Source organism: Lepeophtheirus salmonis, chromosome 5 (genome assembly GCF_016086655.4).
Source record: "Lepeophtheirus salmonis chromosome 5, UVic_Lsal_1.4, whole genome shotgun sequence".
In the NCBI taxonomy this organism is placed as follows: Eukaryota; Metazoa; Arthropoda; class Copepoda; order Siphonostomatoida; family Caligidae; genus Lepeophtheirus; species Lepeophtheirus salmonis.
Genome location: NC_052135.2, coordinates 69073081 through 69085850, shown reverse-complemented (window position 1 = coordinate 69085850; position 12770 = coordinate 69073081). Strand labels below are relative to the sequence as shown.

Below are 12770 nucleotides of genomic sequence, written 5' to 3'. Positions count from 1 at the left end.
CGACAGCATTCCACTCCCTCGTAATGGAGCCTTTCAGGGCCGCATTACGCTCTTGTGGCTGACCTTGCACACCTCCCCCTCCAACTTCCCCTACCAGTAGTAATCATACGGATTGAGGTCGGGTGAGTTGGAAGGCCAGGTGTTGCGATCCCAGAAAGTGATGTCGTGGGAGTTGAAGAAGTTAGTGGTCCTCATGGCGATGTGTTGTGGTGCTGAGTCTTGTTGGAATATGAACTCCCTCCCAGCGGCTGTATCCTTCATCCAGGGGATGACGAACTCCTCCATGACTTCGCAGTACCTTATCGCGTTAACCCTTTCATTGGGATTGAAGAAGAAAGGAGGCATCAAATCACCAGTGCTGCAGATGACACCCAGGGTCATCACAGACGCCGGGAACCTTGTGGGGAAGACCGCAGGGACCTCTTCTCTCTCCTCGGCAAGCCACCTGTCATTCTGGACGTTGTACCTTCTGTCGACAGTCCAGTTCTTCTCGTCGGAGAAGATGATTCTTCCTCCATGGCTCTTCAGGTCATTGAGGAGACGCTTACTGTTGGTGAGCCTGGTGGTCTTCCTGGATGGCGTGAGGATGTGTTGTTTGGCCATTCACAGCCTTGGAGACCAGCTGCTTGCTCACTCCACGGTTCTTGGTCAACCTGGGCAAGGAAGTCCCTGGCGAAGCCTTGATGGACTTCCGGAGGCCTTCAAGGAAGCGGGGAATGTGGATTCGGTCAGTTCTCATGTTGTGGGCCTTGCGGCAGACCTTCCCGTCAACCTCCCAGGCATTGAAGACCCGGTACACCGTGGTCTTGGGGTAGTTAAGAAGCTTGTAGATAGCAGAGGGCTTGTGAGCCCGCGCGAGCCAATTCCAGGATGGCGTCTCTCCTTGCTTGTTCCATGATGACTATTGTTTGTTGTCAAAACAATTGTGGTGGAAGTTATAGTCTATTGTTCACGCAACCTTTTATATTAGTATGATTTAACCCTGAATATCCACATTATAGATCTGGATGAAGTTTAAAGTAGTTCCAATTTATCGTGGACACCCTGTAGTGTTACTTACACTTTGTGAAGCATCTGTTACCAGTTTAAGACACCTTTCCACTGATTGCGTGTGACAAGAAAAATCAACAATTTTTAATCTCTTATTTTTGATCATGATTTGAAGGTCCTGATTAGAAAAATTTCGAAGAACAGATGGTGCTGTAACTTGACGTTCATGCCAAACAATAACTTCGGTGTAGTCTCTTGCATAAAAGTTTACTTTTGGTGGTTTAAATATTCTACATTTACTGTTAATTTCAGTTTCCCTAGCTTTTATTATTCTTCGCAATGCCAACTCCCGAATATGGTCCTGCTCATAAAACAACATAGTGACAATTAGGTTTTCTGGGTGTGCAAAAAAAAGCATTTCTTTCAATAAAAGGGTCCATGATAGACCTAAGATTTTCTTGTAAAAATCTAGAGCAAACAATCAGTTCAGATAAATGCATAAGTCCATCTTTAAAAGACGTTTTTTGCTTGATTAGGAACCACACTGAATTGTAGACTTTAAGCACGTAGTTGACAATCACTTGCAAATTATTTGATGGATTATAAGTGCTTGCGTAAAGTTTGAGTAAACGATTAGCAGTAGTAACCCATTTGAGTGTGACGATTTTCTAGGTCTACAGTTTTCCAACTCAGAAGTACAGGAACCAGTTGAAACAGCTTGACATATTTTATACATATATTTTTTGATCTGTACTTAGTTGATCCGGCACATTCTTCGACAAGTTAAGTAAATTACCAGTCACTGCAGAAAAAGGAACGATAGTTTCATTTTCATAGCCAAACAATTGCTTTCCAATTGGTCTGTAATGTTATGTTGGACCCAAAGTACCACTATTTAAACTAAAAAATGAACGACGAAGGGTAACTCATTGGCATGAAGCATATAAATGCACCATTGTGATGGTCTCTCTATATAATTCGCTAAATATTGAATGGCACCACCTTTCCAACCAGTGTTAGTTGCAGTTACGTCACATCTAACTAAAATCATGCCATCTAAATTCCAACCTTGTCCCTCTAATACTGAGTCGATCACGTGATCGACTCACTTGGTCAATCAAAAAAAAAGAAAAGAACTAATAAAAACCACTGGGTCCTGCATCTGTTTTGCGGACTGAAGACGTAGTCCACAAAAAAAAACTATTCAAATTATACAACCGGCCTGCTGAGACATAGTAATGCCATATTTGTAAATAGCAAGGAAATGAATTATCATAATTCACGTATATTATTTTTAAAAAGGTGTCTGACGTCACATGTTTTCTAATTTTTAGGGGTTCAGACCACGGTCCATCGACTCAGTCAAGGATTATTCAGTCCAGTTCATTCACTCCAAACCGACCCAACACTAGTTAGGCCCAACAGTTTGAAAAATCCTGAGTAGAGATGAATTATATTTTAGCTGTGCTACTTAAAACAGATTTAGTTCGAATAGGACTTAAAATGGATTATATATATATATATAATAACATATAATTATTTTAAGCGGGTAAATAAGATTTTTATAAAATCAAAATTAAGAGGTTTTCTCAGATCCGGAATAAAAAAATAAATAAAAAAAATATATATACAAAATATATTTTCAGAGCAAGTATAATGTGGGCCAATACATAATTCTATATTTTCATTTATGAATGTCCTGACATATATCGAAATATTCCGTATCATCATACTGAAATAATTTGAAATCCAACTCGTAAACCTTTCGCAGCTTATTTAAATCTACACAAGACAATTTTGAATAATATAAACGAATCGGTTTTTGAATACTGGAACCTTTTTTCTCATTAAATTTTGGTATTTTTTCCCAAAAACTTTTATTCATGCCAGACTCTTTCAAAAGCTCCTTTATTTCATCCATTTTGTAGATTCCATCAAAGTCGATTAAACAAGGGGAACAAAGGTTATAAATTGGACGCCAGTGATCATTTATGTAACTCGCACTTATTCTCTCCTGCTCTATGATTAATCTGACGAATTGTACAAAACTTGGTATTTTGGGAATGCATGTCCCATTCAGTTTTTTTGTAAACTCCTTCGTAGGTTTCTTTGGCTTGATAACTACAATTGTTATTTACAATTCTATCTAAATATCCTGAAATAAGTCTTTCATATGGATGTCGGTGAATTAAATAGGTGTAATGGGAAGAGGATAATCTACGAACATCTTTTGATGGTAAACTTAGTTTAAACTTAATCCTGAAATGCATATAAGGAAATTAAAATTAACAATATTGATGGGAATTGAATATATTAATCATGGAATATTATTTTTACTTACATAAATGCTATCTTCTTTTTCATTTTGATTTCATGTAAAAATTTGGAGTCATTCTGAATATGGCTGTATATATAGAACATGGAGGATGTGGCTACTTTATGGGCAAAGCAATAGATTGTCTTTGTTTTTGTCTCTCGAATAAAATTATCTCCGTTTATACTTTGTCTGACTGAGGTTTTCACGCCCTTTCTTCTTAACACATTCAAAAACAAACAGGTACATCCAAGAAAAGCTGAATGATAATGAAATATGTAAAACTTACTCTCGAAATTCAAATAAACCAATTTCTTTCCCCAAGTCCTGACAGGTATCCTTAATCCATTGTCTTCTTTGAGTCATTTTCGAGACACGAGGGGAAGAATGAGGTATTTGCGTTTGAAAGACATTTTGAAGAAATGTCTTAGAGTATAAAATTTTAAAACAAATCCAATAAATAAATAAAAGAGCCAGAATTGAATATATTTTTGTACTTCCCTTCATGTTCATTTCAACTAAAGTATCTTTGACATACACATACATATGTTTCAAATACAATATTTTTTTTATAAAATACATACAGTTCACGTTACACATACATATACATAAATTTTAATCGTTCACTCAGAAATACATACCTATAAGGAATAAAACTTACTTTTCTGTGGCTCGCTCCTTTCATTCGGTAGACACGTTGTGCTTCAGGTGCTTTGATTCTGAACTATGTAGAACTGAAAGAATTTTTAACCTACATATGGCCACCAATTTGAGCTCTGTACCTCAATAGGTTCCAAAGTCATATTCAATTGGTACTAGAGCAATTTGCCTGCGAGGAAAATTGCCCGTGAGAAAATTGCCTGTATTTTGTTCAAACTTCCGTATGAATGATTACACATTATACATTGACTTAATACTATTTATGACACAAATCTAAACATATTTGTTTGCTCCATCCCTCAAGGGAGTACCTTCAAGTGTTGTGAGTAATATTATTACAATACAATTTCCTTGCATTTTTTAAAATTCAATCCAATCTTCTAAGAAATGGATCGAGAGGATTGGAAGGAGGGAAGGAGGAATACTTATCTTAGGGCCGCTTAAAATATAGGTTGAATAACCTCCACCCTCAAATTGTCCAAGGGATAGTGTGGGCCTGCTAAAAACCAATGCCAATTCAACCAATACATACATGTAACCCCTCTAATACCAAAAATAGTTCAAATGCCAAAGCTCTGCTAAAGGATAGAGAGTATTCAACCATATTTTAAGAGGCCCTAAGCTATTTAGCACCCCCCATTTCTTCCTCCTATATTGCAATAATACTACTCACACTTGAAGTTACTCTCCCTTGGAGATTCGAACAAACAAATATGTTTAAATATTTGTCACAAATAATGTATAGTGAATTTATAGCGTGATATCATTCATCATAAAGTTTGAACAAAATACTGACAACCTTCTCCTGGGAAATTTTCTTAACTGGCAGTTTCCCACCAGGGCAGTTTTCCGCGAACGGTTCAATTATGCATGTTTAATTTAAGCGTTTTGTGATACCTTGACCTTGGATTCTTTGCTCTATGAAGCATCATTATTTAACATACATAAGAACATCAATTTGAGCTTTTCTGTTTCTCAATATGTTCTTTAGTTATTCATTTTTAATTATCGTTAGGTGATACTTTGACCTTGACCTCTTCATTTTTTATGGCTTCTTACTGTGACCATATATCTATTACCTTCGTGCCAAGCTTGATTCAAATAGATGAGTAACTTTTGCCGTAATCCTCGTGACTAACAAAAAAGAGAGACAAAAGAATGGCCTCTGTTCAACTTCGTTGCAGAGGTAAAAAGTTTAAAATAATAGGTACTTATAAAGTATTGGAGAAATTAAATAGGCAAATATAAATGATTGACTTCATCTCCAGTCCGGTCAAGCAAATTTTTTTTTATAATTTATTTTAAAGCCTATATAAGTACTATTGAGTCATTTGAGTCTAGATACTAAAAATATAGATCTAATCGATAGAAGTAGTAGAGATGTGTGAAGATTGGAAAAAAGAAGACTAAAGTCGAAGTTTACAAAGATGATATGACAACATGTTCTCTGGGATAGTGGAGTAAATTGAACAATATATGTATATAATTATTACACATCAAATTAACTAAGAATTCACTTAGGCCTCAGGTCTGAGAGTTAAGTTTCAAAATGCAATTTTTTTGTCCAGCTGTGGAGGGGAGTTAAGGTGTAAGAACTTTAAAATGGTTCCGGGCCTTAAAATATTGGAAACTGTGGTAACATTAGACGAGAGGTACACAATTGAGACTCAAAGGGAAATTGAACACAGAATAATGAGTGGAATATCGAGGTATGCAACTCTCATTCGAAGAATATCCCCGCTAGAATTTAAATATGGAGCACGCTTATTTTACCAAAAGTCATCCATATTTTGAGGATCACTCCCTTCTCAAATAACTTTTCATTGAGGACGGAACAAGTCTGTAGTGGTTTTTATTTATAACCGGTCCATCAAGGATAATTATATTGAAGAGGACAAAAGCTCCCAAAAATTACTGGGGATTGGGATTGATCTCCTTCAAAGACTTTTGGAAGGTCATGCCATTCTATTGGACCAGAAGATTAATGGAAAAGGACTCGGTGTGTGGTAGGATTTTTCAAGAACAACTGAATATTATAATAGGTCCTACAATTGAAGAGATGGAAAGTAAAGCCCAAACCGATTAATTGTCATTTTGAGGGAAATAAGACCCTTTTGAAAGACAAACTCAGAGGTAAACTGGGAGTTGACGATGAAGGCCCTACCAATTATGGGATGTTAAAAACCGGTAGAAGATAATGGAAGACATACGTTCTTAGCTAACACGTCAATTAAAAACAAAATAGATTTTTTGAGGAAGATCATTAATGACATATCAAATTATAATTTTAGTAATTAATTAAATTTATCATTAACAAACTGCAGAATATTTATATAAGTTTAGATGTTGTTAGATTGTGATAGTAATATGAATTTAGGAAAATATATATGTGGATGTACGCTCATACAAAAAAAATAAAAATAAAATGGATTAACATCTATCAATTTGCTAAACATAATGAATGTAATCGTAACAGCAGTATAAACAACCGCTCAGAGCAACGTTACTTTTTATTCTGATGAGATTGACATTTACAACAACTCTACGAGCACTTAATGTACTCCTTAGATTATCAATAAGTTTTATTTAGATAAACAATAATAACTTTTGTAGCCAAAGTGGGTACAATTTATCCAACCCCTCACTCCATCTACACCAAAAAAAGGAAAAACCTTAAATTTTACATCTCAGCTAATGCTTCATATATATTTACATGTTGTGAAGGTTTCTAAACAGATGTAACATTCTAATAATACCTTCTCAACAAGGGCTTGGACACAGAGTACAATGTATGTAAAATAAGTATTCCTCGCTAAATAGTGAAAAAATATTTTTCAAATAGAAAAACAATTGTTTTATCCACATTGCAGTCCCACCGGCTTGTTTTTTTGTTTTTTTTCAAATGAACAAAGATGTGATGTATTTTTGTTTCAGCTGTTTTCATTAGTTTACTCTTGCATGGTTAAATTAAGTAGCTGAATTAACGTATTATGAACTCAAAAGAGGTATAAAATAAGATTTGGGTATGTATTTATATCAATAAAGGGCCTCCGTATTGAATTCCTGTTATTTCACACTCTTTCTTTGATACTTATTTTTCAATATATAACATAATTAATACCTATTATTTTCATCTTAATTAAATGTCTTTTTCTTTTTCTATTGCCAGTCGAGGTTGAGAGAGGATAAAAAAAGATGGTCGTGTACCGCGGTTCGGTTGGGCTACGTTTTTACTCTCTTGCCTCTATCAAATTTTAGTCATTATTTATTTAATTAATTTAAAAAATTTAGATAGTGCGGTAAGATTTAAATTCAAAAGCATATTTTTAGACAAAAATAGCTTTTGTGCTTGTTTATTAAGAAAAGAGGTAATGCCTTATATAAAAATACATCCCAGTAGACAGATAACCCAATGATATGTTTAACAATGTTTCCAAGTTAGCTTCGCGTCACCTAACTGTATAAAGAAAAATAATTCTTTATACAGCTGGTGATACTATGATTGCTAGTCCGTCTTGTTTATTACCATAAAATATAGACAAGCTCATCGTTTTGCAAAAAAATTATGGATTCATGAATAATATATTATTGTATAGCCTGTGTATATTTTATATCAACCCTTGATTTTGAGAGAAGTTAAGTATATTTAGGAATAATTTCTTTTCATAGCTAAGAAATTATTACACAATAAAATACGGAAAAAACTTGAACTTTATTAATTATATTTATAAAACCATTTTGCTATTACGTTATACAGTACCAAAATTTGTACCGTAAAGGGTGTACCGTATCGAACCGTGGGCTTAGCGACCCGTCCCATTCCTATTCTCTATTATATTACAATATCCTAGGTATTTATTTTTAACAACTGTGGATTTCTATTCTCTTCCACGACTAGTATTCTTTAAATTAGCAAATATTTTATATGTTTTCATAAGTTGACACTTGTAGGATTTAAAGCAGTTGACTCTATGTATTATGAACTCAAAAAGAGTATTATAGCAAAGTTTTTTATTTTTGTGTTTGCCTTTTTTTTTTGTAAATCATGTTTTCAAAAAAACAAACAACGAAGCTTTAAAGGGAATTGAAAATTTTAAGTGTCATTTTTGTATTCTATAGCTTAAATATATGATGTTTTTAGCTGACGGGCGTTCCTAGACTTGATTTTTTTTTGCAAAGTAATTATCAATCATTGATTTTTATATTAATAAAATATTATCAGTTCAATTTATATAACTATAACTAATAATTGACAGGTTGCAATTCGAAAAGTAAAGAAGGCTACACCATTCAAAATTTCACTTTTTTATGACAGTCGAGGTTGCAAGGGGAATCAAAGCATCCGGGAATTCATTATTTACTTGTTTTCTTTAACATTTTATAAATGTAAAATCATAATTTAAAAAAGTAGTCTAAAATATTATTACATTTTGTAGACGTTGGAAGATAGATGACACAGTGGAACACTAATTTAAAAAAAAAAAAATTCAAGCAAAAAAGGGAATCTATCTTTGAGCTCAATATCCAAAACTGATTTTAATTTTTCTTTAAGCCATCTGAATTCTGAAATATCTGGTATTATAATAATTTGGGTCTATTATCGTTCCGTGTCATTTGATACCCTTAAAACAATCCCCAAATTAAAAGTAGGATTAATAAAACTTATGTAAAAGTGTTTTTATTGATTCTGAGTATTGTTCTGAACTCGATATATTTCGCTTTTTGGGTTAAATATTGATGAAAATCGACACTCTTCTTTAGACCCTAATAAATAATTCATAATTCATAGTGATGAGGAATATCATAGTTCATATTAAAGAAAAATATTCAATTTTAATTTAAAAAAAAAATCTATTTAAAAAGTCTCCAATGATTTATGTTTCATTTTTTTTTATTTTTTAAGTGATCTCATTTTGACTACTCATCGTGAATTAAAAAAGGTAAAACTTAAATAAATAAATTAGATCCATGTGTAGATCCAAATTTCACCGATTTCTGAGCGAAATTTCTCATCATTAATGGGATATACATGATATACAGGATAGTTGTATAAAATATGAAAAGCTGGTTTGTAAAAATGAAGGAAATTTCACAGGCGTTTAGGTCAACTCATAACTCATATTAAAAAAGAAGAAAAAGGGAAATTCTTTAAAAAATGAATGTGACTTTAGATAGGATTTAGTAACTCAAGTGTAGTACTCCTTGGCTCATCAAATTATATTAAAAAAAAACTTTCTCAAGCTATTGCTATTCCCAGCAGTATAAAAACTAATAATGTGACCTTCTTAAATTACAGTTTTGAATAGGTGTTGTTAATTAAATCTTAAAGTTCCGATTATTTTTGAATAGCTTAGATTCTAAGCCTTTGATTGATAAACAAGTTGTAAAAAAATTATTTGTATATGTTGCGATGGAGGCAAGAAGTCGGGAGGACCATCTCGGACATCACAAGTCACAGTCTGAAGGATTAGAAATCGTTTGACTGATGGAGACAACCTTAAGGACAAACCCAAGAGTGGAAGACCAACCAAAGTGAAGCCTGAAGACATCATGGAGGCCTTTAAGGTCAACCCAACGATGAATATGCCAGAGTATGCAAAGAAGAAGAAGCTGCATCGGTTAACTGTAGGCAAAGCCATCTGAAAGGCTGGAGGAAGGTCGCTTAGAAGAATTGAGGGGCCACTCCTGCCCCAACGTCATAAATAACTCCGTCTTCAGCGATGTCAACTCTGGAATAATCTGAAGCACAACAGTAACCGGGCAATTTTTTTCTCGGATTAAAAGACCTTTACCGTTGACCCCGTCTACAACAAGCAAAAGGATCTGGTGGGATGCTTTGACAAGGCTGGCAACAGCATCAGAACAGTCACCAAGAACAAACATCAAACAGCTGCAATGATGTTGGGGTTTGTGACATCAACTGGAGTAAAAAATTATATACAATTTGGTTTCCTGTTTGAAACCTGCTACCTGCTGCCGACTACTTGATCATGTTTAAGGCAAATGTGGTCCCAAAGATCACAAAGACCATGATGAAGTCCAACAAGACTGCTACGTACGTATTTTAGCAGGACGGGGCTCCGGCCCATACTACTAATATAGTACAAGAGTGGATGGTAACCTTTGCCCCCTCAGAGCCCAGATCTGAATCCCCTTGATTACTCCATTTGGTGGCAAATTGAGAAGAATGGCTGCAAAGTCATCTACCTGAATATTGATGTGCTCAAGATCTCCATTAAACAGCAGTGGAGGAACATGAAAAAGGACTAAGTTCACAATATATGCAAGGGGGTTCCGAAGGTGGTTGGAGGCTGTATTGCGGCTGATGGTGGTTAGATTAATAATTAATGGGCATTGTTATAGGAAATAAAATATTATAAAATAAAATTTTCTATTTTATAACAGCATCCTGATCAATTATGTGTATTTTAATGACTACTTAGAGGCAGGTCTCAGTACTTTTTCTACAACCTGTATTTTACTCTTGAGGAGAGAACGTCTAAGTAATGAGTAAATACGTGTGATTATATTCATGATAAGCGGAGAGTAACACCGATGATTTTTTGGGGGATACCTTTTATTATTATGACAATAATATTAAGCAAAATTTATCGGTTAATCGGCACGGAGTCTTTGGGGTAAAGAAACACCCCAGTGTAGTAACAGAGGTTTACATTTTGTGAAAGAGTTTATTTAAAAATCTTTATAAATCTTTTTTTCCATAAATACATTCATATACAATATACATTCATAAAACATTTAATATAAGTACTCGTAGGTTGAATAATTTGATATGACTGAAAAATACAATTTTCCATATCTGAAGTGATGTAAATTGATTTGAAATATATTTGAAGAATTGGGTATAAAAATAACACACTTTCTGATGCATGCCTAAGAAAAAAAGTCACTAAGGATGAATAGTACAACCAATGTAAGAGCATTTAGAATTTGAATTGGTAGCTGTAAATGCGATCCTCGAGATCCATTACAAAGTTCTGCTGAGCAAAGACAAGTAGATCCATGTTCGTCATTCGTATAACATACTCGAAATGCCTCTCCGCCAGTATAAAGCTGCATACAATCCCGAATAACTTGTCCATTCGGTCGATCAATTTTGGAACAAACCCATTCCTTCATTTCTGATACAGAACGGCTTGTTTCTCGGGGATCTAATTCATCCTCTTTCGGAACACCTCTTTTAAGGCAGTCCTCCACAACGGTATCATGGTTAAAGCCCACAAAACACCTGGAAAAGAGAGTACATAGTTATGGCAATAGAACTATTTACGTATTGTAAATATAATTATATTTACAATTAATTTTGCCACAAATATATAATGTCTATGATTTAACCTAATATTATTACTCACTTAAATTCCTTCTTTCGAGGAAGCTGTACAAAACATTCGACTTCATCACTCCCATCTTGACAGTCGTGTCTTCCATCACAGCGGTACGAGTGAGGAATGCACTCACGCGGACGACGATTCCAATCATTGATGGATAATATCTAAGGGTTCAGGAGAACAAACACCCCCATAAAGTTATTTTTTCTTGTCTTTAAAAAAATGATAGGATTTTCCGTGAATCCGATTAAAAAAAGATTATGAGAGTCGCTTAAAACTTTTGTCAAATCATTCATCCACTCATTTTGTTTTTATTTTCTTCTTCTCATATCTACGTTTTGCTAATCTAATGAAATCTTATGACAACTAAGCTCCTCTCCTTTCAAACAATGACAATCATGCCATCTTTTTATACGGCAGGTCATATTTTTTACAAATCTACTAATTATTAGTTTTCATTTAATAAAGTAGGAATATAGTAAATTAAAAAAAAAACAACAACTCTGTAAAGGATATATAATACTTTTGCCCTCTTGGGCTAAATGTATTCGGCTAATCTATAAATACAATTTGTCAACAACTTCATGCTATAATTTTGATGAAAATTTGCTTGTACGCAAAAATATATGTATAATATATGGGCAACCTCCATGATAAAGAGGGCCAATTTTTTTTATCACTATCATTGGTGGGCCACATGGCCACGCACTTCAAATAACTTGATATGACAGATGCTACAAAGGATTCTCAATCAGAACACATAGTATATGTATTGATATTTATATCTTTATTGTACCAACTGACGTCCATTTTCTGTATATAAGTACATTTTTACATGTCCTTGATAACACATTGGTTTAGAAGTGATGTGTTTTAAACTTGTAATTGAGTTAAAAGTGCATAAATGTCTTCTTAATGACACATTTTAGAGGGAATGAGGCATAACTTTGTTCATATATCGATAGGCCCAAATGATCTACTATGGGATAAAAAAGCTACATAAGTACAATTGCACAGTATACAGTATATCAGCTGACATGATGTCTCTAACGCTTACTATATATGTCAAATACATCAGTGAAAAACTATCAGTTCGATAAAAGAATAACAACTTATTTTATCACTTTTTAAAGATTTATATTGAAAAATAAAGTAAGATAGAAACACTTATTAATCTTCTCTCCTCTCTGTCTTTTTTTTCTACCTTCATTCTTTGTTTCTATTCCCCTCTGCAACGGGGTACCCTCTGCTAGTATATTTATATAAAGGGTAGGGCAGTAAAACGCGGACTGTTAATTAATGTTTACTTTCTCATCAGTATGAAAAGGTTTAGTGATTATTTTTTGATACTCTGTTTCCACTGTTCTTTTTACAAAAACAAACTATACTAATCATTTGGTCATTTCATCATCATGAGCTAACAACAAGCAAAAAAACAGTACATCTCAGATCTCCTA

The 12770-nt window shown here is 33.9% G+C and overlaps 1 protein-coding gene and 1 non-coding gene across 2 annotated transcripts; both read right to left on the bottom strand.

Moving 5' to 3' along the window:
- Positions 1-2612: 2612 nt before the first annotated feature.
- On the bottom strand, positions 2613-3832 carry LOC121118038 (uncharacterized). The gene is made up of 3 exons (XR_011779943.1): positions 3594-3832; positions 3332-3523; positions 2613-3249 (listed from the first exon to the last, which is right to left on the bottom strand). It is a non-coding gene; the product is annotated as an uncharacterized protein (transcript).
- Positions 3833-10633: 6801 nt separating this feature from the next.
- LOC121118652 (uncharacterized) lies at positions 10634-12523 on the bottom strand. Its single transcript, XM_071888122.1, has 3 exons — positions 12518-12523; positions 11338-11477; positions 10634-11213 (listed from the first exon to the last, which is right to left on the bottom strand). Exons 1-3 carry the CDS (start codon positions 12521-12523, stop codon positions 10859-10861), a joined length of 501 nt encoding a protein of 166 aa, XP_071744223.1. The 3' UTR covers positions 10634-10858.
- Between the last annotated feature and the right edge of the window lie 247 nt (positions 12524-12770).

What these genes read in the sequence shown, in the direction of transcription:
- LOC121118652 (XM_071888122.1), bottom strand. An exon ending in CCTCGAAAGAAGGAATTTAA is followed by an intron (nt 11,214 to 11,337) that starts GTGAGTAATAAT and finishes TCTCTTTTCCAG; the next exon opens with GTGTTTTGTGGGCTTTAACC.